Source organism: Heptranchias perlo, chromosome 9 (genome assembly GCF_035084215.1).
Source record: "Heptranchias perlo isolate sHepPer1 chromosome 9, sHepPer1.hap1, whole genome shotgun sequence".
NCBI classification, from domain to species: domain Eukaryota; kingdom Metazoa; phylum Chordata; class Chondrichthyes; order Hexanchiformes; family Hexanchidae; genus Heptranchias; species Heptranchias perlo.
In genome coordinates, this window is record NC_090333.1 from 22,868,356 (window position 1) to 22,894,683 (window position 26,328).

A 26,328-nucleotide genomic window follows, 5' to 3' on the forward strand; every position below is an offset into this window, starting at 1 on the left:
AGCTCCCTAACTGCTTCATTTTAAAAACTTCTTCATAACCAGACATTGACTAATTAAACACTATTAATGCTGCTGAGCTAAATGAAAGTTGGCAGTCTGATGGGGTGGGAGTACTGTCATTAGAAGTGGTATAGCTAGTTGGAACATTATTGTAGGAGGAAGAAAAGACCATTCAACCCACTCAACTTGCTCACCATTTTATCTTTGTTCAAACCCACATCCAACCTGGTTGCGAAAAGAGATCGTCTGCTATAATCTGCTGAGAAACATTAAAAACAGTTATGGAGTGATCCACTTGGCTACGTGGAGGTGAGGCCATCATTAGACCAAACATGAGGACATTAGCCAAGGAACTAAAGTAACTTATAACTAATAAATTAGGTTTAAATAGTAATTAGTTTTGTTGATTAGAAGTAAAGGTACTCTAGAAGTAAAGGGAATTAGGGGTTACGGGGAGCGGGCAGGAAATTGGACATGAATTTAAATTTGAGGTTAGGATCAGATCAGCCATGATCTTATTGAATGGCGGGGCAGGCTCGAGGGGCCGATTGGCCTACTCCTGCTCCTATTTCTTTTGTTCTTATGTTCTTATGTTGTCCCATCCTTCCCATGTTAATGGATCAATTCAAAATGTAGCAGTTTATTTCTTCAGATATCTACTCGTATCACAGAAGTCAAACATGTTTCACAGGGAACTGTTGAGCCACAGTCCTTCGACACCTTGGCATGCTTTAAAACTACCTTAGTAGTTGAATGTGAATATTTGCCTCCTGGTGTCAATTGCTCCCTCTGTAAAGTCATGCATCTGGTTTAAACCACATCTCACCATATGTTGAGAATATGTTGTGTAGGTTCGATTTTTCTGTTGGTTCTGAATAATTCATTTTTAAATTTGTGTTGCAGAACGGAATCCGTTTAAAATGACGCTTGCATCTTTTTAGTTGATTTTTAAAAATTAACTAGAGTGATCTTGTCCATATGTTTGTAAAATTTGTAATCTTATCTCAGTCTTTATGTTCAGTTCATAGCATTTGGTTGAGGCATTGCCACCTAATGAGTTAGATTATACACAACTCTGTCCTTTGATAATAGAATTTGAATTTTGCATGATCAACAAATTATGAAAGAATAAAACTAAATGTGCAGAATGCAATCAGAACGATGTCTTGTTAATACCCAAGCTGTCAAAATGGAGACTCGGAGGGGAATTATGCCAGATCTGGCTCTTGACCTCTGTCAAGAGATCATAGGAACAGGAGTAGGCCATTCAGCCCATCGTGCCTGCTCCGCCATTTGATAAGATCATGGCTGATCTGTGATCTAACTCCATATACCTGCCTTTGGCCCATATCCCTTAATACCTTTGGTTGCCAAAAAGCTATCTATCTCAGATTTAAATTTAGCAATTGAGCTAATATCAATTGCCGTTTGCGGAAGAGAGTTCCAAACTTCTACCACCCTTTGTGTGTAGAAATGTTTTCTAATCTCACTCCTAAAAGGTCTGGCTCTAATTTTTAGACTGTGCCCCCTACTCTTAAAATCCCCAACCAGCGGAAATAGATTCTCTCTATCCACCCTATCTGTTCCCCTTAATATCTTATAAACTTCGATCAGATCACCCCTTAACCTTCTAAACACTAGAGGATACAACCCCAATTTGTGTAATCTCTCCTCGTAACTTAACCCTTGAAGTCCGGGTATCATTCTAGTAAACCTACGCTGCACTCCCTCCAAGGCCAATATGTCCTTCCGAAGGTGCGGTGCCCAGAACTGCTCACAGTACTCCAGGTGCGGTCTAACCAGGGTTTTGTATAGCTGCAGCATAACTTCTGCCCCCATGTACTCTAGTCCTCCAGATATAAAGGCCAGCATTTCATTAGCCGCCTTGATTATTTCCTGCACCTGTTCATGACACTTTAATGATCTATGTACCTGAACCCCTAAGTCCCTTTGGACATCCACTGTTTTTAACTTTTTACCATTTAGAAAGTACCCTGTTCTGTCCTTTTTTGATCCAAAGTGGATGACCTCACATTTGTCTACATTGAATTCCATTTGCTACAGTTTTGCCCATTCACCTAATCTATCAATATCGCTTTGTAATTTTATGTTTTCATCTACACTGCTTACAATGCCACCAATCTTTGTGTCATCGGCAAACTTAGATATGAGACTTTCTATGCCTTCATCTAAGTTGTTAATAAATATTGTGAATAATTGAGGACCCAAGACAGATCCCTGCGGGACTCCACTAGTCACATCCTGCCAATGTGAGTACCTACCCATTATCCCTACTCTCTGTCGCCTTTCGCTCAGCCAACATCCTAACCAAGTCTGTACTTTTCCCTCGATTCCATGGGCTTCTATCTTAGCTAACAGTCTCTTATGTGGGACCTTATCAAATGACTTCTGGAAGTCCATATAAATAACATCCATTGACATTCCCCTGTCCACTACTTTAGTCACCTCTTCAAAAAATTCAATCAGGTTTGTCAGGCACGACCTGCCTTTCACAAACCCATGCTGGCTCTCTCTGATTAACTGAAAGTTCTCGAGGTGTTCAGTCACCCTGTCCTTAATTATAGACTCCAGCATTTTCCCCACAACAGATGTTAGGCTAACTGGTGTATAATTCTCCGGTTTCCCTCTCTCTCCTTTCTTAAAAAGCGGAGTGAGATGTGCAATTTTCCAATCTAGAGGGACAGTTCCTGAATCTAGAGAACTTTGAAAGATTATAGTTAGGGCATCTGAAATGTGCTCACTTACTTCCTTTAAAACCCTGGGATGGAAACCATCTGGACCTGGGGATTTGTCACTCTTTAGTGCTATTATTTTCTTCATTACTGTTGCTTTACTTATGTTAATTTTATCGAGTCCCTGTCCCCGATTCAATATTAGTTTTCTTGGGATTTCCGGCATGCTATCCTCTTTTTCTACTGTAAATACTGACGCAAAGTAATTATTCAACATGTCTGCCATTTCCCCATTGTCAATGACAATATCCCCACTTTCAGTTTTTAAGGGGCCAGCACTGCTCCTGACCACCCTCTTTTTCCTAATTTAACTATAAAAGTTCTTCGTATTGGTTTTGATATCCATTGCGAGTTTCTTTTCATACTCTCTTTTTGTAGCTCTTACTATCTGTTTTGTGACCCTTTGTTGTTCTTTGTATCTTTCCCATTCGCCAGGATCTGTGCCATTTTTTGCCTTTTTGTATGCCCTTTCCTTATGTCTTATACTGTCCCTTACCTCTTTAGTTGTCCATGGCTTTTTTTTTGGCATGTAGAGTTCTTGCCCCTCAGGGGTATAAACCGATTCTGTATCATGTTAAATGTTTCTTTAAACATTTCCCACTGATCATCAGTCGTTTTACCCATTAACAGATTTGCCCAGTTTACTGTGGACAGTCTCTGTCTCATTCTTAGCTGCAGTAAGTTAGGAAACCAAATTTGCCTTGACCAGTGGGAACTTACTAGGATCACCTTCATCTCCTCTGTATAATTGATCATGTGTATGAGAAATAACCCTCCCAATTGAGCAACGTTTCAACTCTCTTGACTCCTTCATCAAAATCTCGACAATCTCTTGTTCTGAAAGCTGCCTTGATATTCACCTCTGGATTAGCCCATCCCTTGATCATCTGAAGTGTTTGGAAACAAAAGGAACCTTCATGAAACTGGATTTTGTCCCTACTCGAGATGCTCTTGACATATTGCACACCATGCAAGCTGTTAAAACAGAAAGTGGAGAATAAAGAATTCTGATGACACTAATACCACTTCATTCTAGCACAAAAAACAGGTTGAATCTGCCATTGATTACGTAGAGACCATCACTAGTTTGCTGTTTCTCAAAGAACATGGTTAACGACATTGCTTGAAGCTTTAAACTGTACATTACTAAATTGGTTTGTAGTTGGAGCTACTCATCATGGGGCAAAACCTCTTGGAGAAGGCATCCCATCTTATGAAGGAAGCATTAGTCACCTGGCAGAAGAATGATAATGGAGATTGCAAATGCTAAATAACGTGACATTACCAAAAATTCTCAGTAATTAGTTCATTCCTGGATGATCTCTACATCTGGGACAACAGAGATTGATTCATGGATCAATGTGTAAGGGAATTCAGTTCGAGTCATAGAATCATAGAAAGGTCATGGCACAGAAGGAGGCCATTCGGCCCCTCGGGCCCGTGCCGGCTCTCTGCATGAGCAATCCACTTGGTCCCACTCTCCCACCCTATCCCTGTAGCCCTGCAAATTTTTTCCCTTCAAGTACTTATCCAATTCCCTTTTGAAAGCCACGATTGAACTGCCTCCACCATCCCCTCAGGCAATGCATTCTCGATCATAACCACTCGCTGTGTAAAAAAGTTTTTCCTCAGGTCGCCTTTGGTTCTTTTGTCAATCACTTTAAATCTGTGTCCTGGTTCTTGACTCTTCCGCCAATGGGAGCAGTTTCTCCCTATCTACTCTGTCTAGAACTCTCATGATTTTGAACACCTCTATCAAATCTCCTCTCAACCTTCTCTGCTCTAAGGAGAACAATCCCAACTTCTTCAGCCTATCCACGTAACTGAAGTCCTTCATCCTGGAACCATTCTAGTAAATCTTTTCAGTACCCTCTCTAAGGCATTCTCATCCTTCCTAAAGTGTGGTGCCCAGAATTGGACACAATACTCCAGTTGTGGCCGAACCAGTGTTTTATAAAGGTTCATCATAACTTCCTTGCTTTTGTACTCTATGCCTCTATTTATAAAGCCTAGGATCCTGTATGCTTTTTAAATCGCTTTCTCAACCTGCCCTGCCACCTTCAACGATTTGTGCACATGTACTGCCAGGTCTCTCTGTTCCTGCATCCCCTTTAGAATTGTACCCTTTAGCTTATATTGCCTCTCCTCATTCTTCCTACCAAAATGTATCACTTTGCACTTCTCTGCGTAAAATTTCATCTGCCACTTGTCTGCCCATTCCACCAGCCTGTCTATTTCCTCTTGAAGTCTATCACTATCCTCCTCACTGTTCACTACACTTCCAAGTTTTGTGGCATCTGCAAATTTTGAAATTGTGCCCTGTACACCCAAGTCCAAGCCATTAATATATAATGACTTGGAACTACCTCATAAAGAATTTTGCATCTGGAAGCATAAAAATGACTACCACCATCAGCTGTGGGATCCACAGCTAGCTTTGACCCTGAATATACACAGTGATGGCACCAAATGTATTTCACCGTATATGAAGCATTTTGGAATGGTCTGAACAGTGCATCCAGACTAACCTGGGACTGAGCAGTTTATGAAGGGCAGATTTTCCACTGCTTTTCCTAGTGGGTGGCAGAATTGCAGCATTGGCAGTGATCTGGGCATTGGAGGATGAGTGAATACGGTAAATTAAAACTGCCCTGTATAAGCATGGCCTTTCACATGCAGAAATAAAGCAAAGAGTCTATTTTGACACAAGAGATGCCACTTCTCAATTCTGCTTTTTTTAAGTGGCTGCTTTTGCTACTTTTCCTGGTATTGGAAAAATGTGATTTGAAAAGGAGTTAGTGCTGTGTTGAGTTTAAAGTCTGGGTGAATAACAAGTTTGGTCACCCTTCAATTATTGGACTGCTCTTCTGATGTTTTATGATTAATTCTGGCCTGTGGCAATGCCTCGCTTAAATGTACTGTACCTAGAATAGAAATTGCATGTGTGTCTGTGTTGAGAGCCATACCCATCTCCATTCCTGTCTCCCATCAGGGCTCTCTAGTGTCCAAAGCTCGCGTCAAGTGCTTTGCCGAAGCGAGTTCGGTCTCAATGTCAGCGGTACGTCCCAAGCTCTAGAGGCCTTACTCTCGTACACATTCTCGTTTTCCCTACTGCACACTGACTCTTCTTTTGCTAGTCTTGCTCATTTTCTCTTTCTTTCTCCCCTTCACTCTGTGTCTCTGACTGCTAGTCATTCTAAAGGCATGTACAATGGTTTAGGTGTTACTTACATTGTGGTCTTTTTCCATTCATAGACGTTCATTCTGTGTTGCACTGTTCAGCTATTACTTGCACTGTGGGTTTGACTAAATACTGGAAAATGGGAATTATCCATGCCCACTGTTCCCTCCCCTCCTTCATCTGCTTGTTCCACATTCATTCAGCCTGCATACACAAATTAAAATTGCTGTCCTCCCATGCAGGAAAAACACAATAATTAGGATTGATGTCCCTTTAAGAAATGGCATTTCAGTTAGGTGATTATTCCTCTCCTCCCCATGTTCTGGACCATACCTTGAGTCTTCTTTTTCTGACTGCAGTCTTGACTCATCTTTGTACACCAGGAACAACAACAACTTGCATCTATGTAGCATCTACAACGTTGAAAAACGTCACACTGTGCTTCACAGAGGCATAGGTATTAGGGGTGAAAGAGGTGGGTTGTAAAGAGGTTTTCAGAGCATGGGGCCTAGATGGCTGAAGGCATGGCCGCCAATGGTGGGGCGAATGGAGGGGAGGGAGCACAAGAGGCTGGAGTTGGAGGAATGGAGGGAGCTCAGGTGGATGGGCGGTGTAGGGCCGTAGGAGGTTACAGAGATAGGGAGGGGGGAAGGCGATGAAGGGATTTAAACACAAGGATGAGAATTTTAAATTTTCGATGTTGGGTGACTGGGAGCCAACGTAGGTCAGGGAGGACAGGGATGATGGGTGAGCGGGACTTGGTGTGGGATAGGATATGGGCAGCAGAATTTTTGATGAGCTCATGTTTACAGAGGGTGGAGGATGAGAGGCCGACAGGGAAAACATTGGAATTGTCAAATTTGGAGCTGACAAAGGCATAAATTAGGTTTTCAGCAACAGATGGGCAGAGGTGGGGGTATGGGGAGGCAACCTTACAGAGGTGGAAGACTTTGTGATGAAGGGGTCATTAGCTCAGCTCCATGCTGAATAGGACACCAAGAGTGCAAACAGTCTATTTCAGTCTGAGGCGGTGGCCGCAGAGGGGGATGGAATCGGTGGCAAGAGTATGTAGTTTGTTGCAGGGACTGAAGATGATGGTTTTGATTGTCCTAATGTTTAACTGGAAAAAAAAATGCTGCTCATCCAAGACTGGATATCAGACAAGCAGTCTGACAACACATAGGTCCTGAAGGGGTCAAGAGAGGTGGCGAAGAAGTAAAGCTGGTTGTCGTCAGCATATGTGTGGAAGCTAACCTATGTCTATGGTTGATACCAAAGGGCCGAATGTAGATGAGGAGAAGGATGGGGCCAAGGATAGATTGTGAGGGGGTGGGAAGAGAATCCATTGCTGATGCTGTGGCTATGATAAGATGGTTAAGAGTGGAACCAAACGAGAATAGTCCCACCGGGATGAAGACTAGGGGAGCGGCGTAGGATGAAGATGGTGCAGTTGACTGTGTCTTGGACATGGACTTGAGGGAGTGACGATGGGAGCCATACCAGGAGGAACAGCCAAGGTGGGAAAGGGTAAAGGTTTTATTAGGTTTATTCAGTCAGAACGATTATTCTCATTCTAGCCTACATCTGAATAAAACATTAAATGTAACGCCTAGGAGAGATGGTAACACTGGATTTTGTGGTGACTATTACGGAGCTTATCATGAGACCTTTACAACTGAATCTTTTTGCACAGTAGTCACTGACCCATTCTGTGTTGCTCAGAGAAGCCATTATTGGCCAAGATGCATTCATTTCTCTAATATAGTGGTCTCAAGGGAGGAGCATTTCTGGTGGATTCTAACTGCAGTTTCTTCCCTCGTGCAGCCCTAGTGGCTGGTGCCTTTAAAGATGATCTGAATCACAATATGGCTCCTGGTACAAAAACAATCTGTACTTCATACAGTCAGGCTTGCTGTGTTATTTCAAAGAGCTTGTCTGCAACAGCTCAGAGAAGATAGCGACATACAACACAACAATTGTTAGGTACATAAAGAAGCAAGGAAGAAGACTATCCCACTTGTGTTGCCTTAATATCATAAAAATTTGGCATTGTTACTGTTAACATATATAAGACCACTCTGCTCAACACCTCAGTGCCAGAATATAGTGCCAGATACCCTCTGCAGGGATCAAGAGTGCACTCATAGGGCTACTTAATGATACCTCAATACAACCTTCCAGACTAGAGGTTACAGTAAATCTGCTGCATGAAACAAAACAGGATAACAGGCAACGTTGAGGCTTATTGATCTCTGGGAGTGTAAAGTCTCCATATGTGTTCTCCACACTCACATGGGGACAACAATTTCTATTTGTATGTTGAGTTTTCATAGTCAGCACTTTATTTGAGAAATAAATATCAGTGAAAGGTTTGGAGAAATGCTTGTTTTAGATACTGGCAGTGCAACTAGATGGACATCTGTGGAAATGCTGGTAGGGTCTCATGGTGCTTTTATAAGAGTTATATCACTCTAAAGTGATGCTTCTGTGGAAATTCGGGCACTATGGGGTGCTCAATGGGATTTCTTGGGAATTTGAGCATTGTGTTCAATAATGTTGCTGTTGTGAGTCTTTCTTAAGACAGCTGGCTTCCCATTATGGTGAGAAGACTGTACAACTGCTCATACCATTTATGATTGACCTCACTGTTAATAGAGTGAGGGAGGAAGTGTAATGCCATATATCTATTCCAATATGTTGTCTAAAGTCAGGGCATTTTTTACACCAGGGAGTTTTATTCTCAAAGTGCAGGATCCTGTGAAAAGACTTGTGTCCACTTCAAAACAGTCCAGATTTTTAAATAAAATTTAAAGGAACTGATTGTTCAGAATTACCCTAGAACACAGACAAGCCTACTTGATATAACAATATTGCTTAACACAGCAGTTCATGCCAGGCAATATTTTTGATTTAAGGAGTGAGGTCTTCAAACCTCAAACTTATTTTTCAAGTTTGGAAGTTGTTTCTAAGAACTAAAGTAATAAAAATGCAAATAAAGCTGCATTTTATTGGTGTGAACGTACAGACTAAGGGGCAGTTGTTGGAAGTGCTCAACTAACAACAGTGAAATGGTGTGAAAATATCCAAATAAACACAAAGTGAGCTGCTTCAGCCTGGTCTGATCAGGCTCAGCTGTTTCATGGTATTTCATTTTCTTGTTCCTCTTTTATCTAACTCTAGCCGTTATGGCAGGACATTCCCAGACAAGAGTTTACTTGTCCGCTATCAGCACAGCTCTGATCTTTTTTTTTCTTTCATAGCAGTGAAGATGGGGTGAATCAGGCAAAGTTATTTTATCTTCATTTCCATTTTCTGCCCAGCTGAGACAAGTGAACCTGTGCAATGGGCAGCCCTAAGTTAGGCTCATGATCTGGAAGCATCCAGGCACTTCTGGCCATAGTTTTACTTTTATATCCTATTAAATTGAGGTAGAGACCTCTAAGAATGTCCTATCAAATGTAGCTTACAAACATCAGGATCTAAATGCCTTTAAAATCAAATGGGAAGTTGTGATTAAAAGTGAGTTTTGGGTTGAGAAAGTGTATGCTTAATATTCCAGAGTGGGTAATTCCTTCAGAAGCCAAATCTGTTTTGACTGAGAAAAAAAAATTGGGTTAAAGGAAGAGATACTATCTAGGATTTTAAAATCATAACGAGGATTGGTGAAACTGAATGTGAAGCCAACCAGTGGATACGATTATACAATTGGATTGCTGCTAAATATAGAATGACCTTATCCAACCTAAAAGCGGTTAACTTTTTTGAATAGGCTGCCATCTGGTACAGAAAATCCTGACTCAGTTTAAGTGTTCAGGCCAGAAGAGAAATGAAAATGATCCTTATGGATAGGACCTGAATGGGCTGAATGGATTTTCTACTCCTACCTAGTTATGTTATCTTTTAATTGAGGCAGCTGAATAAGTAAAAGGCAGCCTTGGGATTCAAGACTGGTTGAGAAGCCAGTTATTTCTGCTTGTTGCACAAATAGTTCAGTGTTGAATTGGAGGAAAGAGAAATTTCTCCCAACCTCAGATGGTGTTACTAAAACTACAAAAAAATTCAGCAGGTTTTGGGGGGTTAGTAAAAGACTCAGCTTTACAGAGGAGGATAAAATGTTCTCAACAGCTCCAAGAGTTGTAAGTTGTTTGTTTTTCTCTTCTGCCTTCTTCAAGTTTTTAAGATTTGTTTTCAATTGTGCTTTCCCATTGCCTGAACCCAATAATAATAATGCTCAGGACATGTCAGAAACACCTGATATATTAGGAAATCAGAATAGTCTTAGGGGTCAAAATTAAAGCAACATTAAAGGTCATCAATAGAGTCAGGTGACCAATTATGACCCTGAAGACTCCTTTTTTTCTTTGATCATTGTGGTCATTCTGAAAGCTCTATTTGTGACACCATGTATAGAATCACAAGGATTACAGTGCAATATATCGTATGTTCTGCTAACAACTTCATATTTAAAGTCTGACAGCAAGCGGGTTCCTTATTAAAACATAGTGTTCAAATCCTGACTCTGTTACGCCTTTTCTTTTAATACCAGAATTAACATTATCCCATCTTTTGTTTCATGGAAGGTTGCCACGGGTTGAGCAGTTAATATGAAGTTTGCCCAAGAATCAATCCATGACGTTAGTGGAACAATAGATTTGAGAATAGCATGAGCAACCTCCATTTTACAATATTGCAATATTCAATGCTTTGAACATTATAATTATAATAAGGGATGCATTACACAAAACGAAACCATTTGTTTGCACTTTAAGTAAAGGGAAATTTACTTGAACATTACAGTAGAAAGCCACAGTCACACAGATGGTGAGTGTAATCCATAGTTACCTGTCGTCTCTGTCCTGGCAGCTCTCAATGTTGTTCACAGAGGAGTGTGACAAGGTGCGGGACCTGATGCATGTTCACTCCTTTAGTTACGATTTCCATCTGCGCATCATTCATCAATATCTGGTCGGTCGTCAAATGACTCTGAGGCAAGGCTACCACCTGACTAGCTTCCTAGAAGATTTTATCTGTCACCATCCAGATATTCCCAAATATGGAAGGAACCACATCTTTGAAGGTAAGAGAAAGGTAAATCTGAAATGTTAGGGACACAAAGTTATGTTTAGCATCTCTTAGTGGAGGAATTAAAGGAGCCCGATTCACAACCTTATGGTTGCATGATTGATATTTACTAAGCCAAATCTCTCAATCACATTTTTTTGGTTAGGCCTATCATTTTTTTGTACTTTAGTCCAATGTCACTTCAATTTATTGCACTCAAAATATATCTATGCCAGTTATAAACTGTGAATAGACAGTGCAGATTAATAAGCTGTGCAGTTATCTTTTGAGTGAGGAAGGCATGACAGTGTATAGATGAACTTTACAAGTAGATAGTTAATATTTTACTCATGGGTGAGGTGGAGGAAATAAATTCCTATTCACTATTACTCCATTTTATATTTGATTTGAACCATAAGATACACAAACCAGCATTAAATCGTTTTTCAGCATCTTGGAACTCCAGTTTGATATACTACAGAGTGGTAGGACACTATTCATGGGTGTGATCATCATATAATAAAGCGCTGACTTCAGATGTGCTGTATGGAGAAACACCCAATGAGAGAAGAAAAATCAGACAGAGGAGTTGACGCAGGCCATTTTCACAGACCATCTAGTTTTTTTGTTGCAGTACAGAATTCATAGGGAATAGTTCAACTTCCAAAATTGTATTATACAAGGAGACCGAGAGAGAAAAAGAGGAAGAAAGTAATAGTTTTTTTTAAATGAAAACATATGGCACAATGCCACATTGTGGTAGGTCAGTTGGTAAATCTGAGCAGCCATTGGGTACTACAGTTGATCTCAGTATCCCTGAGCTAGGGATAGGAAAAAGCAGCCAGGGTTCCTATTATTACTTACTTGTCAATGGCCTCAAAAGGAACGTGCAGATGGGCTGAGATTGGTTAAAGACAGAATTGATTTAAACAATGACTTCACCCCTCTTTTTCCACCCCATGGTCAAATAGCCTGACAGCAATCACTATCTAGCCTAAAAAATAGTATTGTACAACTGATGTTGGTTAGGTTGAAAAACATACCAGATGTAAAATACAAGCAAAACATTAACAAAAACATGCAAATTGATGCCTACTACCATGATCAGTTTTTGAAATTCCATCTCACTCCTGTTTTTCTTTTAGGGATTATAGCCCTCTCCACAAACATGACAACAGCTCACCAACTGTATAACTACATCACCGACCATGCCAGCACGTATGGAATGAAACCGCTGCGCATGTCAAGGACAGCAATGAGTATGGATGGCAGAAAAGGGACCCAGAACACAGAAATGCATGAGTATGCATTAGTGGCGCTCTGGAATAGGTAAGTGCATAAAAACGTACATATATGCCATTCTGTTAGAATGCATATCTTCCTTCCATTTAGCTGCCTCTTTGGAGGATGATAAGCAAACTTGGCCCCAATATTAACTTGGAGCCTGGAAGAGAGCGGGGTGGGGGAGGCTGCGGATGGGAAACCTGGAAGTAAGGGTATCCCGCAGGTCCTACTGAATTTAACAGTTCTGTTAAATTGTTTTAAAATTTTTCAAATGGTTTCCCACCCGATAGCCAGCTTGATCAAGCACTGGGGTTCATTTCTAGAGGGATAGAATTGAAAAGCAGAAAAGTTATGCTAAACTTGTATAGAACCATGTTTAGACCACACTTGGAGTATTGTACACGGTTCTGGTCTCCATATTATGAAAAGGATATAGAGGCATTGGAGAGTGCAAAAAAGATTCACAAGAGTGATACCAGAACTGAGAGGATATAGTTATCAGGAAAGACTGAACAGGCTTGGGACTCTTTTCTCTAGAAAAGAGAAGGCTGAGGGGTGATCTGATAGAGGTCTTTAAGATAATGATAGGGTAGATGTAGAGAAAATGTTTCCATTTGTTGGGGAGACCAGAACTAGAGGTCGTAAATATAAAATAGTCGCTAATAAATCCAATAGGGAATTCAGGAGAAACTTCTTTACCCAAAGAGTGGTTAGAATGTGGAACGTGCTACCACACGGAGTAGTTGAGGCAAATAGTATAGATGCATTTAAGGGGAAGCTAGATAAGCACATGAGGGAGAAAGGAATAGAAGGATATCCTGATAGGGTTACATTAAGTAGGGAGGGAGGAGGCTCATGTGGATCATAAATGCTCCACATGAGCTTCCTCAGATAAATAGATCAGTTGGGCCGAATGGCCTGTTTCTGTGCTGTAGTTTCGATGTAACTCGATTGACAGAATGGCTGTCTGTCTGGTGGGAAAGCAGCGGGGAGAGGATGGAAGGTAAGTCAGAGTTTGGATTGGGGGGGGCGGGGGCGCGTCGGGGAGAGCTCGGGATCTTTGGGGTTCGGAAGGAGGGACCAATCACAGGGGGGTTGTTGGGGGAAGTCGGAAATAGCTGGTGGAGAAGTCGGGGACCGTGGGGGCGCGAGCAGCCGGGGACCCCGTGGGGGCGCGAGCAGCCGGGGACCCCGTGGGGGCGCGAGCAGCCGGGGACCCCGTGGGGGCGCGAGCAGCCGGGGACCCCGTGGGGGGCGCGAGCAGCCGGGGACCCCGTGGGGGGCGCGAGCAGCCGGACATTGTGGGAGGGTGAGAAGTTGGATACAGTGGGGGGGACGTGAGCAATCGAACGTTGCGGGGGGGGGGGGGGAGCAGTCGAACGTTGCGGGGGGGGGCGGTGAGCAGTCGAACGTTGCGGGGGGGGGGTGAGCAGTCGAATGTTGCGGGGGTGGGGGGGGGGTGAGCAGTCGAACGTTGCGGGGGGGGTGAGCAGTCGAACGTTGCGGGGGGGGTGAGCAGTCGAACGTTGCGGGGGGGGGGGGTGAGCAGTCGAACGTTGCGGGGGGGGGTGGGGTGAGCAGTCGAACGTTGCGGGGGGGGGTGGGGTGAGCAGTCGAACGTTGCGGGGGTGGGGGGGGGTGAGCAGTCGAACGTTGCGGGGGGGGGGTGAGCAGTCGGACGTTGGGGGGGGGGGGTGAGCAGTCGGACGTTGCGGGGGGGGTGAGCAGTCGAACGTTGCGGGGGGGGGGTGAGCAGTCGAACGTTGCGGGGGGGGGGTGAGCAGTCGAACGTTGCGGGGGGGGTGGGGTGAGCAGTCGAACGTTGCGGGGGGGGGGGGTGAGCAGTCGAACGTTGCGGGGGGGGGGGTGAGCAGTCGAACGTTGCGGGGGTGGGGGGGGGGGTGAGCAGTCGAACGTTGCGGGGGGGGGGGGGTGAGCAGTCGGACGTTGCCGGGGGGGTGAGCAGTCGAACGTTGCGGGGGGGGGTGGGGTGAGCAGTCGAACGTTGCGGGGGGGGTGAGCAGTCGGACGTTGCGGGGGGGGGGGGGTGAGCAGTCGGACGTTGCGGGGGGGGTGAGCAGTCGGACGTTGCGGGGGGGGGGGTGAGCAGTCGGACGGGGGGGGGGGGGGGCGGTGAGCAGTCGGACGGTGGGGGGGGGGGGGGGGGGGGCGGTGAGCAGTCGGACGTTGCGGGGGGGGGGGGGGGGGGGGCGGTGAGCAGCCGAATGTTGCGGGGGGGGGGGGGTGAGCAGTCGAACGTTGCGGGGGTGGGGGTGAGCAGTCGAACGTTGCGGGGGGGGGGGGTGAGCAGTCGAACGTTGCGGGGGGGGTGGGGTGAGCAGTCGAACGTTGCTGGGGGGGTGAGCAGTCGAACGTTGCGGGGGGGGTGGGGTGAGCAGTCGAACGTTGCGGGGGGGGTGGGGTGAGCAGTCGAACGTTGCTGGGGGGGTGAGCAGTCGAACGTTGCGGGGGGGGTGGGGTGAGCAGTCGAACGTTGCGGGGGTGGGGGTGAGCAGTCGAACGTTGCTGGGGGGGTGAGCAGTCGAACGTTGCGGGGGGGGTGGGGTGAGCAGTCGAACGTTGCGGGGGGGGTGGGGTGAGCAGTCGAACGTTGCGGGGGGGGTGGGGTGAGCAGTCGAACGTTGCTGGGGGGGTGAGCAGTCGAACGTTGCGGGGGGGGGGGGTGAGCAGTCGAACGTTGCTGGGGGGGTGAGCAGTCGAACGTTGCGGGGGGGGTGGGGTGAGCAGTCGAACGTTGCGGGGGGGGGTGAGCAGTCGAACGTTGCGGGGGGGTGGTGAGCAGTCGAACGTTGCGGGGGTGGGGGTGAGCAGTCGAACGTTGCGGGGGGGTGAGCAGTCGGACGTTGCGGGGGGGTGAGCAGTCGGACGTTGCGGGGGGGGGCGGTGAGCAGTCGGACGTTGCGGGGGGGGCGGTGAGCAGTCGGACGTTGCCGGGGGGGGTGGGTGAGCAGTCGGACGTTGCCGGGGGGGGTGGGCGAGCAGTCAAACGTTGCGGGGTGGCGGTGAGCAGTCGGACGTTGCGGGGGGGGGGGGTGAGCAGTCGGACGTTGCGGGGGGGGTGAGTAGTCGAACGTTGCGGGGGGGGTGGTGAGCAGTCGAACGTTGCGGGGGGGGTGGGGTGAGCAGTCGAACGTTGCGGGGGGGTGAGCAGTCGAACGTTGCGGGGGGGTGGTGAGCAGTCGAACGTTGCGGGGGGGGGTGAGCAGTCGAACGTTGCGGGGGGGTGGTGAGCAGTCGGACGTTGCGGGGGTGGGGGTGAGCAGTCGGACGTTGCGGGGGGGGTGAGCAGTCAGACGTTGCGGGGGGGTGAGCAGTCGGACGTTGCGGGGGGGGGCGGTGAGCAGTCGGACGTTGCGGGGGGGGCGGTGAGCAGTCGGACGTTGCCGGGGGGGGTGGGTGAGCAGTCGGACGTTGCCGGGGGGGGGTGGGCGAGCAGTCAAACGTTGCGGGGGGGGGGTGAGCAGTCGGACGTTGCGGGGGGGGGGGGGTGAGCAGTCGGACGTTGCGGGGGGGGGTGGGGTGAGCAGTCGAACGTTGCGGGGGGGTGAGCAGTCGGACGTTGCGGGGGGGGGTGAGCAGTCGGACGTTGCGGGGGGGGGGTGAGCAGTCGGACGTTGCGGGGGGGGGGGTGAGCAGTCGAACGTTGCGGGGGGGTGAGCAGTCGGACGTTGCGGGGGGGGGGGTGAGCAGTCGAACGTTGCGGGGGTGGGGGTGAGCAGTCGAACGTTGCGGGGGTGGGGGTGAGCAGTCGGACGTTGCGGGGGGGGGGTGGTGAGCAGTCGGACGTTCGGGGGGGGGGGGCGGTGAGCAGTCGGACGTTGCGGGGGGGGGGGGCGGTGAGCAGCCGAATGTTGCGGGGGGGGGGGTGAGCAGTCGAACGTTGTGGGGGTGAGCAGTCGAACGTTGCGGGGGGGGGGGTGAGCAGTCGAACGTTGCGGGGGGGGGGTGAGCAGTCGAACGTTGCGGGGGTGGGCGTGAGCAGTCGAACGTTGCGGGGGGGGGGTGAGCAGTCGAACGTTGCTGGGGGGGTGAGCAGTCGAACGTTGCGGGGGGGGGTGAGCAGTCGAACGTTGCGGGGGGGGGTGAGCAGTCGAACGTTGCGGGGGGGGGGTGAGCAGTCGAACGTTGCGGGGGGGTGAGCAGTCGGACGTTGCGGGGGGGTGAGCAGTCGGACGTTGCGGGGGGGGGGGGGCGGTGAGCAGTCGGACGTTGCGGGGGGGGCGGTGCGCGAGCAGTCGAACATTGCGGGGGGGGGTGGGCGAGCAGTCAAACGTTGCGGGGTGGCGGTGAGCAGTCGGACGTTGCGGGGGGGGGGGGGGGGGTGAGCAGTCGGACGTTTTTGGGGGGTGAGCAGATCCACCTAGCACCCTTGGAAACTGTACCCTATTGGCACTCCTGTTATAAAGCAGACCACATACCTCGTGTCTTATTATAATGAGTTGTGTGTCAATAACAAAAAAAAGCATGGAATGAGAAAAGACCATTCAGCCAATTGAGCCCTTTCATTTCACAGACATTGTGCAATCTACACCATCATAGACTCTGCTCCACCAATTAAGTTAATCAAACAAAACTCAAGAATATTCTTTGGCTTGCTTCTTTCCTAATAACAAGAGGACAGAAACCACCATGAACCACGAATATTTGATCATCTCAGTTCATATCGATACACCTCCAATTCCATTGCCAATTTGAATCTAGCTTCTTTATGAAGAACCCAACTGACATCAAGGGCCCGATTTTCGCACCCCTGAGCGGGTGCGTTCGTGGTGGTGGTGGGGGGGCTGCGAAAATCGGGGAATCCCGGGGCGGGTTCGCAGCCCGGCTGAAACCCGCCCACTTCCGGGATCCCCGGGGACGCGCTGACATGCGCGCGTAGCCCCCGCAAATGGGACTCCCGCCGGTAATTAAAGCCGGCAGGATGCCACTTAAGGTAATTATTTAGGTACTTCAGGTCATTTACAGACCTGATTAACATGATATTTTAGGAGGGGTGGGATTTTCCAAACAACTGGGACTGTTTCCTGTACTGGGGGAAACACTCCCAGTTGAAATGGACGTGTTGCAGCCATCAGCCTGTGGCAAAGGTCCATTTGACAGGTTGGGGGGGAGACCCTCACTCATTGCAGGAGGCCACTCTGTCACTTTGGACAAAGTTTGGCCTCCACCACCCTCCTCTTAACAATAAAATTCACCAACTTGCACACTTACCCCGGTGTCCAGACACATTTACCTACCTTGCGGACCCCCTCAAATGTACATCTTCCGGATGGGGGCCGCCGTAGCTGCAGTCATGACCTCCTCCTCGGATGAACAGCATCACCAGCCTCACCGTCCACCTCTGACACGTGGAGCCCCACAACACAGTGCTGTGACACATCCACCTGCACAGCAGGAGGGAGGGCAACCGCAGAGAGAGATGCATCACAGAAGGCACTACCCTCGCCACAGGGTCTACAGACCGAGGCTCAGCTTCCTGGACCTCTCTGAGCAGCAGTGCACACGGAGGCTCAGAATCACTTGACATGTAGTCGTGGACATCTGCAGCCTCCTTCATGCCGTGCTGCTCCCGGCTGGCCCGAGCACCATCTTCTCACCTGTCGCTGTCAAAGTCACCACTGCCCTCAACAACTTCTCCTCCACATCCTTCCAGGGTGCCACCGGAGACATCGCCGACGTCTCTCAGTCATCTGCACAAAAGAGCCCTGCAAATACACCTACACCCACTCTGCAGTGACACAATGGGTGGCATCAGTTTTTGGGCCTTCATAGTGATCCTCAGGAAAGGGCATTATTGCACAAACCAGACAAGATTCGCAAAGACGTGGCAGTAGTGGTGACAATATAATATGTGATGTGAGTTGATCAGAAATTAAATATAAGTAAAAACCATGACAAACCCTCAAACACCCTTGTGCATCCCCTTCATGCTCACGACACGTTTGCCTTACGCTTCCTACTGCACATATGTGATGCATGCCCTGTGGCTGCAGCACAGGTAGTGGCAGGTTGAGTGAGGCTGACCGTGAAAGAGATGCATGAGAGGATGAGTATGAGATAGAGTCATGAGATTGTATGAGGATTGGGTTGAGTGGTAGTGGCGGGATGAGTACTGGCGAGGTGAGTAAGTGCAGGTAAGATGAGGATGAGCTTTGAGTGTGTGTGAGGAGTGATGTGATAGAGTAGTGTTGGCAGTGCAGAAGGAGATGTGGCAGACGGAGTGTAGGGGAATGAGTAAGTGTACTCACTTTGGCTGACCTACTTAGGTCATTGCAGCGCCTCCCGCACTGTATGCAGGTGCGCGATATGTTGGTGGTGCAGGTGACCTCCTCTGCCACCTCGAGCCAGGCCTTGATGGCAGAGGCAGGCCGCTTCCTCCCGCCTGCCGGGGGGAAGATCTTTGTCCTCCCCATCCAATGATACCTGGAGTGAGGCAGCATTAAACCTGGGAGCAGCCTTCCCCCTGGGCTGCTCCATGCTGTAATTTTTCCTATTTTCTGCAGCATCAGTCAGTGGAGGACTGCTCCTTTAAAAAGGGCTCCTCCAGCTGACAGCCTATGCTGCGCATGCGCAGTCCACCCGCTGCGCAACTTTCCAGCGCGAAACCCGGAAGCGCAGGTAAGTGGCTGCAATTAGCCTGCGACTGCGTGCGGAACACCCCGATTTCACTGGGCACGTTACCCCCGCTGCGAACCCGCTGCCCTCCTAATATAGGGCCCCAAGTGTTTTGCTGGGAATCTGATCCACAAAGTACTACTCTGTCTCTCAGCAATTTAAAGACCCAGATCATGTGTCTCTTCAGTCTGTCTCCAGTGAAAGCAAGTTCAGCTGTGCAAATCACTCCTGATAACTTAATACCCTACATCCAAGAATCATCCTTGTTGCTTTTCTCTGAACCCACTCTATAGCATCAATGTCCTTTTGATAGTTCATTGTCTAAAATTGGACACAGTGTTCCAAATGTGCCTTCTCTAGCAAGCTGTTCAACATTAGAAATGCTGTTTTTTTTAAACTTAGACGGGTGGATTTTGGATGTAGTCAGCGCGTAACTGACAAAGTATGGGCAGAGATCAATTGTATTTGTTCTCTGCTCATAATGCACCACACATGCATTTCAGTAGGCATTTCAAAGGAGAGTGAGTTATGCATGCTAATAGATATCGAATTGTCAGCTTTTATTGGTAATTACAATCTGGGATATCACTATTAGTTTGGAAAAATAGTATATTAATATGTATAATTTTTGGTGTTTATGTAAAGACTTTGACAGGAATTCTTTCCTTTTGTTTATGTCTAGATCTGGATCATATAAAGATTCTGAAGGAATCAGACACCATGATGAGTTTGACGTGTCCTTGTTGGTGTGTCATAGTGCTGGTCCTTTTGAAGAACAACCGGAAACAGAACGCAACATGCTACGGTAGGAATATCCCTCATTTCCTTCGATTCATTTAGGTAGCCTTATTTTGGCAATACTGGGAGTTTCAAATATTGGCAGCAGATAGTTTCTATTTGTCCCCCTCGATTATTTGTACTTCTAGGTTCATTGTTTCCTCTTTCACTGTGAAGAGTGGAGCAATCTATACATCTATCAATGCTGCTGTAGTGAGAAACATTTACAAAAGCTGTGCCTATCATAGAATTGTTACAGCACGGAAGGAGGCCATTTGGCCCGTTGAGTCCGTGTCAGCTCTCTGCAAGAGCAATCTAGCTAGTCCCACTCCCCCGCCCTTTCCCGTAGCCCTGCAGATTTTCTCCTTTCAAGTACTTATCCGATTCCCTTTTGAAAGCCACGATTGAATCTGCCTCCACCACCCCCTCAGGCAGCGCATTCCAGATCGCATCCACTCGCTGTGTAAAAAAGTTTTTCCTCATGTCGCCTTTGATTCTTTTGCCAATCACCTTAAATCTATGTCCACTGGTTCTTGACCCCTCTGCCAATGGGAACAATTTCTCTCTATCTACTCTGTCCAGACCCTTCATGATTTTGAATACCTCTATCAAATTTCCTCTCAACCTTCTCTGCACTAAGGAGAACAACCCCAGCTTCTCCAGTATATCCACGTAACTGAAGTCCCTCATCCCTGGAATCATTCTACTAAATCTCTTCTGCAGCCTCTCTAATGCCTTCACATCCTTCCTAAAGTGTGGTGTCCAGAACAGGACACAACACTCCAGTTGTGGCCAAACCAGTGTTTTATAAAGGTTCATCATAACCTCCTTGCTTTTGTACTCTATACCTCTTTTTATAAAGCTAAGTATCCCGTATGCTTTCTTAACCGCTTTCTCATCCTGCCCTGCCACCTTCAACGATTTGTGCACATATATCCCCAGATCTCTCTGTTCCTGCGCCCCTTTTAGAATTGTACTCTTTAGTTTATATTGCCTCTTCTCGTTCTTCGTACTGAAATGTATCACTTCACACTTTTCTGCGTTGAATTTCATCTGTCACGTGTCTGCCCATTCCCCCAGCCTGTCTATGTCCACTTGAAGTCTATCACTATCCTCCTCATTGTTCACTACCCTTCCAAGTTTTGTGTCATCCGCAAATTTTGAAATTGTGCCCTGTACTCCCAAGTCCAACTCATTATTAAATATCAAAAAAAGAAATGATCCTAGTACCTCCCTCTAGTCTGAAGGACAACCATTCACCACTACTCTCTGTTTCCTATTACTTAACCAATTTTGCATACATGCTGCCACTGCCCCCTTCATTCTATGGGCTTCAACTTTGATGACAAGCCTCCTATGCGGCATTTTATCAAATGCCTTGTGGAAGTCCATATACACCACGTCAACTGCATTGCCCTCATCGACCCTCTCTGTTACCTCATCAAAAAACTCAATCAGGTTGGTTAAACATAATTTGCCTTTAACAAATCCGTGCTGGCATTCCTTAATCCACACTTATCAAAGTGACTGTTAATTTTGTTCCGGATTATCGTTTCTAAAAGCTTCCCCACCACCGAGGTCAAACTGACTGGCCTGTAGTTGCTGGGTTTATCCTTACACCTTTTTTGAACAAGGGTATAACATTTCCAATTCTCCAGTCCTCTGGCACCATCCCCATATCTAAGGATGATTGGAAGATTATGGCTAGTATCTCCGCAATTTCCACCCTTGCTTCCCTGAGCAACCTAGGATGCATCCCATCCAGACCGGGTGACTTATCTACTTTAAGTACAGCCACCCTTTCTAATACCTCCTCTTTATCAATTTTTAGCCCATCCAGTATCTCAACTACCTCTTCACTTTCTGTGATTTTGGCAGCATCTTCTTCCTTGGTAAAGACAGATGCAAAGTGATCATTTAGTACCTCAGCCACGCCCTCTGCCTCCATGCGTAGATCTCCTTTTTGGTCCCTAATCAGAGTCACCCCTCCTCTTACCCGTTTACTGTAAACAGTTGGATTCCCTTTTATGTTAGCTGCCAGACTATTCTCATACTCTCTCTTTGCCTCTCTTTTTTTCCTTTTTCACCTCCCCTCTGAACTTTCTATATTCAGCCTGGTTCTTGCTTGTATTATCAACCTGACATCTGTCGTACACCCCTTTTTTCTGATTCATCTTACTCTCTACCTCTTTTGTCATCCAGGGAGCTCTGGTCTTAGTTGCCCTACCTTTCTTCCTCGTGGGAATGTATCTAGACTATACCCGAACCGTCTCCTCTTTAAAGGCTGCCCATTGTTCATTTACAGTTTTACCTGCCAGTCTTTGATTCCAATTTACCCTGGCCAGATCTGTTCTCATCCCATTGAAATTGGCCCTCCTCCAATTGAGTATTTTTACTTTAGAGTGGTCCTTGTCCTTTTCCATAGCTATTCTAAACTTTATGATTCTATGATCGCTATTCTCTAAATGTTCCCCCACTGACACTTGCTGCATATGACCCACCTCATTTCCCAGAACCAGATCCAGCAATGCCTCCTTCCTCATTGGGCCAGAAATGTACTGGTCAAGTAAGTTCTCCTGAACACACTTTAAAAATTCCTTCCCCTCTTTGCCCCTTGCACTATTACTAGCCCAGTCTATGTTAGGACAGTTGAAGTCCCCCATTATCACTATTCTGTGGTTCTTGCACATCTCTGTAATTTCCCTGCAAATTTGCTCCTCTATATCTTTCCCACTAGTTGGTGGCCTATAGACTGCCCCCAGTAGTGTAATGACACCTCTATTGTTTCTTAACTCTAACCAATTAGATTCTGTCCTTGACCCCTCCAGGACATCCTCTCTCTCCAGCACTGCAATATTCTCCTTAATCAATACTGTCAACCCTCCTCCTTTCTTTCCTTCTCTATCTTTCCTGAACACTTTATATCTAGGAATATTTAGTACCCAATCCTGCCCTTTTTTGAGCCAGGTCTCCGTTATTGCCACAACATCATATTCCCATATGGCTAATTGCGCCTGCAGCTCACCAACCTTGTTTACTATGCTTCGTGCGTTTACACACATGCACTGTAAACCTATCTTAGACCTTCTTGTATTCTCTCTTAGTCTGATCCCATCTAATACCGTACTGTTCCTTACTCTAGTGATATCTATCTCTCCCAATCCAATGTGCACCTTGTTTCTCCTTTCCAATGCATGATCCTGGTGCCCAACCCCCTGCCAAATTAGTTTAAACCTTCCCCTACAGAACTAGTGAACCTCGCGCAAGGACATTGGTCCCAGCTCTGTTGAAGTGCAACCCGTCCGGCATGTACATGTCCGACTTCCCCCAGAATTGGTGCCAATGCCCCAGGAATCTAAAGCCGTCCCTCCTGCACCAACTCTCCAGCCACGCATTCATCTGCCCTATCCTCCTATTTCTATACTCACTAGCATGTGGCACCGGGAATAATCCGGAGATAACTACCTTTGAGGTCCCGCTTATTAATCTCTTTCCTAACTCCCTAAACTCTTCCTGCAGGACCTCATCCTATGTCGTTGGTACTGATATGGGCCACGACCTATGGCTGTTCACCCTCCCCCTTCAGAAAGTTCTGCAGCCGCTCAGTGACATGCTTGACCCTGGCATCAGGGAGGTATCATATCATCCTAGAATCATGTCTGCAGCCGCAGAAACACCTGTCTCTTCCCCTAACTATTGAATCCCCTATCACTATTGCTCTCCTGACCTTTATCCTCCCCCGTCCTGTACAGCTGAGCCATGGTGCTGTGGATTGGGTCTGGCTGCACTTCTCAGAGGAACCCTCTCCCTCACCAGTATTCAGAACTGAATATTGGTTAGAGAGCGAGATGCCCCCAGGGGACTCCTGCCTGGTCCTTGTCTGTCTGGCGGTCCCCCAGTTCCTCTCTGCCTGCACTCTCTTAAGCTGCGGGGTGACCAGCTCCAGAAATGTGCTATCGACGTAGTTCTCAGCCTCGCGGATACACTGTAGTGACGCCAGCTGTGGCTCAAGCTCCGAAATCCGGAGCTCGAGCTTCTCCAGCTGACGACATTTCCTGCACCTGTGGTTGTCCAGGACACAGGAAGCGTCCTGGAGCTCCCACAAGGCACAGGATGTGCATTCGACGGGACTGAGGTGCCCTGCCATGCCTCGATTTTATTATTATTAACTAAACTTAAAAATAAACTGAAAGATGTAAAAAAAATCACTCACCAGCGACTCACCAATCAGCTCCTTCCCTTGTGCTGACATCAGTTTAGGTGTTTTTTCACCTCTCCCTGCTCGCTCTCCTCTCTCACACCTCCTTTTATCACCGATCCCACGCTCCGCTCTCTCTCTCTCCTCTCTCGCTCCTCCTTTTATCGCCGATCCCACGCTCCGCTCTCTCTCTCTCCTCTCTCACACCTCCTTTTATCTCCGATCCCACGCTCCGCTCTCTCGGTCTCCTCTCTCGCTCCTCTTATTGCCGATCCCACGCTCCGCTCTCTCTCTCTCCTCTCTCGCTCCTCCTTTTAATCGCCGATCCCACGCTCCGCTCTCTCTCTCTCCTCTCTCGCTCCTCCTTTTATCGCCGATCCCACGCTCCACTCTCTCTCTCTCCTCTCTCGCTCCTCCTTTTATCACCGATCCCACGCTCCGCTCTCTCTCTCTCTCTCTCCTCTCTCGCTCCTCCTTTTATCGCCGATCCCACGCTCCGCTCTCTCGCTCTCCTCTCTCGCTCCTCCTTTTATCACCGATCCCACGCTCCGCTCTCTCTCTCTCCTCTCTCGCTCCTCCTTTTATCGCCGATCCCACGCTCCGCTCTCTCTCTCTCCTCTCTCTCGCTCGGTCTCTTCTCTCGCTCCTCCTTTTATCGCCGATCCCACGCTCCGCTCTCACGCTCTCCTCTCTCGCTCCTCCTTTTATCGCCGATCCCACGCTCCGCTCTCTCGCTCTCCTCTCTCGCTCCTCCTTTTATCGCCGATCCCACGCTCCGCTCTCTCTCTCTCCTCTCTCGCTCCTCCTTTTATCGCCGATCCCACGATCCGCTCTCTCTCTCTCCTCTCTCGCTCCTTTTATCACCGATCCCACGCTCCGCTCTCTCTCTCTCCTCTCTCGCTCCTCCTTTTATCGCCGATCCCACGCTCCGCTCTCTCTCTCTCCTCTCTCGCTCCTCCTTTTATCGCCGATCCCACGCTCCGCTCTCTCTCTCTCCTCTCTCGCTCCTCCTTTTATCACCGATCCCACGCTCCGCTCTCTCTCTCTCTCTCCTCTCTCGCTCCTCCTTTTATCACCGATCCCACGCTCCGCTCGCTCTCTCTCCTCTCTCGCTCCTCCTTTTATCGCCGATCCCACGCTCCGCTCTCTCTCTCTCCTCTCTCGCTCCTCCTTTTATCGCCGATCCCACGCTCCGCTCTCTCTCTCTCCTCTCTCGCTCCTCCTTTTATCGCCGATCCCACGCTCCACTCTCTCTCTCTCCTCTCTCTCGCTCCTCCTTTTATCGCCGATCCCACGCTCCGCTCTCTCTCTCTCCTCTCTCGCTCCTCCTTTTATCGCCGATCCCACGCTCCGCTCTCTCTCTCTCCTCTCTCGCTCCTCCTTTTATCGCCGATACCACGCTCCGCTCTCTCTCTCTCCTCTCTCACACCTCCTTTTATTGCCGATCCCACGCTCCGCTCTCTCTCTCTCCTCTCTCGCTCCTCCTTTTATCACCGATCCCACGCTCCGCTCTCTCTCTCTCTCCTCTCTCGCTCCTCCTTTTATCACCGATCCCACGCTCCGCTCTCTCGGTCTCCTCTCTCGCTCCGACTTTTATCACCGATCCCACGCTCCGCTCTCTCTCTCTCCTCTCTCGCTCCTCCTTTTATCGCCGATCCCACGCTCCGCTCTCTCTCTCTCCTCTCTCGCTCCTCCTTTTATCGCCGATCCCACGCTCCGCTCTCTCTCTCTCCTCTCTCGCTCCTCCTTTTATCACCGTTCCCACGCTCCACTCTCTCTCTCTCTCTCCTCTCGCTCCTCCTTTTATCGCCGATCCCACGCTCCGCTCTCTCTCTCCTCTCGCTCCTCCTTTTATCACCGATCCCACGCTCCGCTCTCTCTCTCTCCTCTCTCGCTCCTCCTTTTATCACCGATCCCACACTCCGCTCTCTCTCTCTCTCCTCCCTCGCTCCTCCTTTTATCGCCGATCCCACGCTCCGCTCTCTCTCTCTCCTCTCTCACACCTCCTTTTATCGCCGATCCCACGCTCCGCTCTCTCTCTCTCCTCTCTCGCTCCTCCTTTTATCACCGATCCCACGCTCCGCTCTCTCTCTCTCCTCTCTCACACCTCCTTTTATCGCCGATCCCACGCTCCGCTCTCTCTCTCTCCTCTCTCGCTCCTCCTTTTATCGCCGATCCCACGCTCCGCTCTCTCTCTCTCTCCTCTCGCTCCTCCTTTTATCGCCGATCCCACGCTCCGCTCTCTCGGTCTCCTCTCTCGCTCCTCCTTTTATCGCCGATCCCACGCTCCGCTCTCTCTCTCTCCTCTCGCTCCTCCTTTTATCACCGATCCCACGCTCCGCTCTCTCTCTCTCCTCTCTCGCTCCTCCTTTTATCACCGATCCCATGCTCCGCTCTCTCTCTCTCTCCTTTCTCGCTCCTCCTTTTATCACCGATCC

The 26,328-nt window shown here is 48.2% G+C and overlaps 1 protein-coding gene across 1 annotated transcript in view; it reads left to right on the forward strand.

Annotated features, from left to right (window-relative positions):
- Positions 1–26,328, forward strand: part of szt2 (SZT2 subunit of KICSTOR complex) — a 207,446-nt gene that overhangs the window by 152,170 nt on the left and 28,948 nt on the right. Inside the window, exons 69-71 of the mRNA XM_067990021.1 lie at positions 10,798–11,011; positions 12,141–12,324; positions 19,598–19,720. Of these exons, the coding sequence (XP_067846122.1) occupies positions 10,798–11,011; positions 12,141–12,324; positions 19,598–19,720 (521 nt within the window). The remainder of the gene's footprint in view (positions 1–10,797; positions 11,012–12,140; positions 12,325–19,597; positions 19,721–26,328) is intronic.